Here is a 3,879-nt window from a genome sequence, read left to right as displayed (position 1 = left end):
CGAAACCGCCAGCAGTATATTGCGCGTCTCACTCGGATTTACTGGCAGTTTCCACGTAGCAACATCTGTAGATTTTCATATTTTTCTATAACGATTGCTGCTGACATAAAAGTAAAATGGTTCTGACTGCACCAAAAGTGAAATTTTATAACGGCTATGAAGTGCCGATCTTCGGCTTAGGCACGTGGAAGGTAAGTTTTTCTTTTCGTGTTTAGGCAATTCGTTGTTTAGTCTCGATAATTTCGTCATCGAATCATATTTTGCAGAAATATTTTCTCTACATACGTAAGAATTTGTTTCTTATCTGAATGATGTAACTCTCGTATCGGCAAAAATTGAATTAAATTCTTGTTTTCGTCAAACAAGATAACGGCATATATAATTAGATTAAATTAGTCAGCAATCTAGTCAGCAAAATATTGGCAATTTTTCTACAAATTGTTAGCAAAATCAATCAAAAATTTCAGCAAATTAGCATCAATATTCGCATTAAGCTTTTTGTTTAGCTGACAAAGTTTGTTGACGTAATATGAGAGCAATCGTCAATTTGTTGGTCAATTTGAAGGACAAGCTTTGCGTAGTTTTTGTCGACAATTTGTCCTCAGTAGATTTTATATATCTGTGCCATTAGTTTGCTGATTTCAATATGTATATGCATAAACAGAATTTACGTCAAAGGTGCTTTTCTATCGACATTTGTTTTAAAAAATTGATTTTGGACATACTTGACTGACTGGGTAACTCTCACCATGGTGTAACTTACTAATAACTGTCACTGGCTATGTTTATGCCATGCACTTCGTCTGCGACCGATATTATAGATGTTTTTGTTTAACTTACAGGATAAACAAGGACCTCTATTGTGTAGACCGCGGTCTAAATGCATGGTGTAAACGTAGTCATTGCAAATAACGAGATACATTTTATTCATGTCAAAATTTTTATAAATGAAAGGCATATGCTGACATTAAAATCAATTCCGAGATCAGATTTTCTGTAAAAAAAAATTATTAAAATTTAAGCTGCGTTATATTATTTACTGCGAATACTTAATGGATGAACTAAAAATTTTCAGTATTTGTGCAGTAAATAACGAAGCCTTATAGTCAAGGTTTTGATACATGTTGCATTTTGTTGCGCAATATCTTGCTTTATCATTTAGCTACTACTATAAATTCCACAAATTAATCAAATTCATATCGTAAACTTGCGAAACCGAAGTGTACAAATTGATAAAATGATTCTTACATAGATTAGATATCGAGTCAATAGGCCTGTTCTTTTTGGCTGAATTTTTGCATCAGTTCATCTTTCTTCCTCTTTTTTCCTCCTAGAGAAAAAAGGAAGAAAGATGTACTGGTGCAAAATTCAGCTAAAAAGAACAGACCTAATATCAGTCAGTCGGTGACTGTAGCTTATCGTTATTACACTCATATTAAGGATGGAATAAATTCTTATACAGTTATTTAAATATTAACAAAACTTTTCATACTTAAATGACACAGTTTTTAATATTTTGTTCACAATTGTATACCCAGAATTCTTCATACGGTCTTCCAACCGCCATATAAGCAGCTCTCATCACTCTGGGAATAGCTTAGCACTAAGGTTCTTTCTTTCAGGAAGATAAAGTCTCGCACAATTATATGTATTTGTTTCTGAAGAGGGCTCAATCACGTAGGTGAAACATGTTAAACGCATATTAGTTACTACTGTACGAGATATAACGTCAGATTACTTTATGTACAATTTAAAATATATTTTTGTTTTATGCAATAAGTTCTGTGCGATTGGCTCATATACCATATATTTCTATACTTTGTTAATTTTTATTATAAAGAGTCCTTTAAAAATCTGTTTATTTATTGTTAAAAAAAGTTATTAAAAAGGTTTTGATACATATTATATAATATGACAGCAATACATTTCAAAGTTTCAATCAAATTGTAATGACTTCTTTTACAGAAAATCTAATTTGATCTGATATGATTGATTAGATTAGACATTGATTCATTATCTAATCTATATAAAAATGATTTTATTGATTTGTAGATTTCGGTTTCATAATGACAATGTGAATTCCATAAATTAAAATGATAAAGCAAGATATTACGTAATAAAATGGAATCGTTAATGCTTGTATCTTTATTACTGGTGATTTTTTCTAATTTGAAAATGTAATTAAAATCACATTTTATTGAGCTTTTAAAGCAATAATCTTATCTTAAAATTCTAGAATTTTCCATTGCCATTACATAGCTGTTAAATCTGACTGGCTGTGAAGTTCACGTATATGGCTAAGATAACAGAAACGCAATCTTAAGCAATTATATAAGCAATGTTATACATAGTATTACAAAAATTCTAAGAAGTAAAAACTGAGCGTACTTCATTAATGGTGAATTCGATTGGAAGCACTACTGCGCACTGGTGCATATTAAAGCCGTTGTACACTGATTTAATTTGAGTATAAAAATGAAATGCAAATATTTCGAATTATGAAATACATATTTTACCTAATAGTATAATAAAACGTATTAAGTATTTCACAATTTAATCGATTTCTATATTTATTTATAAACATATCTTTACGTTATTTTGTGTACGACGGCTTTAATATACACCAATGCGCACTAAGTGCGTCCAATTGAATTCGCTACAAGATAGAAAAAATATATTCAAAGCAGGAAAAGAAAACGATTTAGTAAACACTTTTGTTCATGTAACACATATTTCATTTTATTTGATCACACTTTATCTCTTTATTAATTTTTTAATTTTTTTATAATTCTGTCTCAGTACACAAAGTCTTTTCTTTCAAAATTCTTTTTTTAGAGAAAAATTTTTGTAATTTTTACTGATGTTTTATAACTAATATTTTTGTACTATACTTTGTATTATCATCACTATTATATTAAGTACATATTTATCAGTTTAAGTGCAAATATATTATGTAATTAACTATTCAATATTGCTATTGGTCACATAGCATATTCTAAGTTAACCACTGAGAAACCTTCATTACATAATGTATTCGTCGTCCAAAATTATCAAAATAATATAATTTTTGAAAAATTAAATAATTTATAAAATTTAAGAAATAATTTCCAAAATTATGTTCTTCAGAAACGTGATATACAGGGTGTTTGGAAAATAATGATAAATCTTTCGCATAGGAGCAGAATGGACTAAACTGAGAAGAAAAGTCTTGTATCATTTTGCAATAGTTAACAAGATATTAATTGCTAAAAATTGCCGAAAATTGGTTTTCAATATTTTTTTACTCAAATACTATCAACTCTACAGAAAAACTATAAGAGACAAAAATTGTTTATTTTCTCCTCATAGAGGTCTAAGAATTTTTTAAAGAATTTTTTCAGAATTTTTTAATACCATATTTTCTCAAGTTGTTAAAAATGAGAAAATACTGTACTAAAAGGTTGATAAAAAATTCTAAAAAAATGTGTAGAGTTCTATGAGAAGAAAATAAACAATTTTTGTCTCTTACAGTTTTTCTGTAAAGTTGATAGTATTTGAGTAAAAAATTATTGAAGACTAATTTTCGGCAATGTTTAGCAATTAATATTTTGTTAATTATTGCGAAAATTGCAAAATGGTAGAGGACTTTTCTTTTCAGTTAGTCTATTCTATCCTTATTCGAAAATTTATCATTATTTCCCAAACACCCTCTATATAAAGATAATATTAAATAACATAAACATTAATGGGCTAATGAGAGTCACAGCTGCGGTAATTCGTGCGAGAAAGAAACAATTTTTATTATGTATAATACTTATTAATTTTAGACGTTTCGGCTCCAATTCGGGCCATCCTCAATAATTCGCATCGATATAATAATCATTTCGTGTTCATGGCTGG

The 3,879-nt window shown here is 28.7% G+C and overlaps 1 protein-coding gene across 1 annotated transcript in view; it reads left to right on the top strand.

Annotated features, from left to right (window-relative positions):
- Nucleotides 1-3,879, top strand: part of LOC108761282 (aldose reductase-like) — a 5,935-nt gene continuing 2,056 nt past the window's right edge. The window contains exon 1 of the mRNA XM_018507709.1: nucleotides 1-191. Within this exon, the coding sequence (XP_018363211.1) occupies nucleotides 117-191 (75 nt within the window). The 5' untranslated portion in view covers nucleotides 1-116. The remainder of the gene's footprint in view (nucleotides 192-3,879) is intronic.

Source organism: Trachymyrmex cornetzi, unplaced genomic scaffold, assembly GCF_001594075.2.
Source record: "Trachymyrmex cornetzi isolate Tcor2-1 unplaced genomic scaffold, Tcor1.1 scaffold247, whole genome shotgun sequence".
Lineage (NCBI taxonomy): Eukaryota > Metazoa > Arthropoda > Insecta > Hymenoptera > Formicidae > Trachymyrmex > Trachymyrmex cornetzi.
Note: the sequence above shows the minus strand (reverse complement) of the source record. Positions and strands in the feature narration are given on the sequence as shown.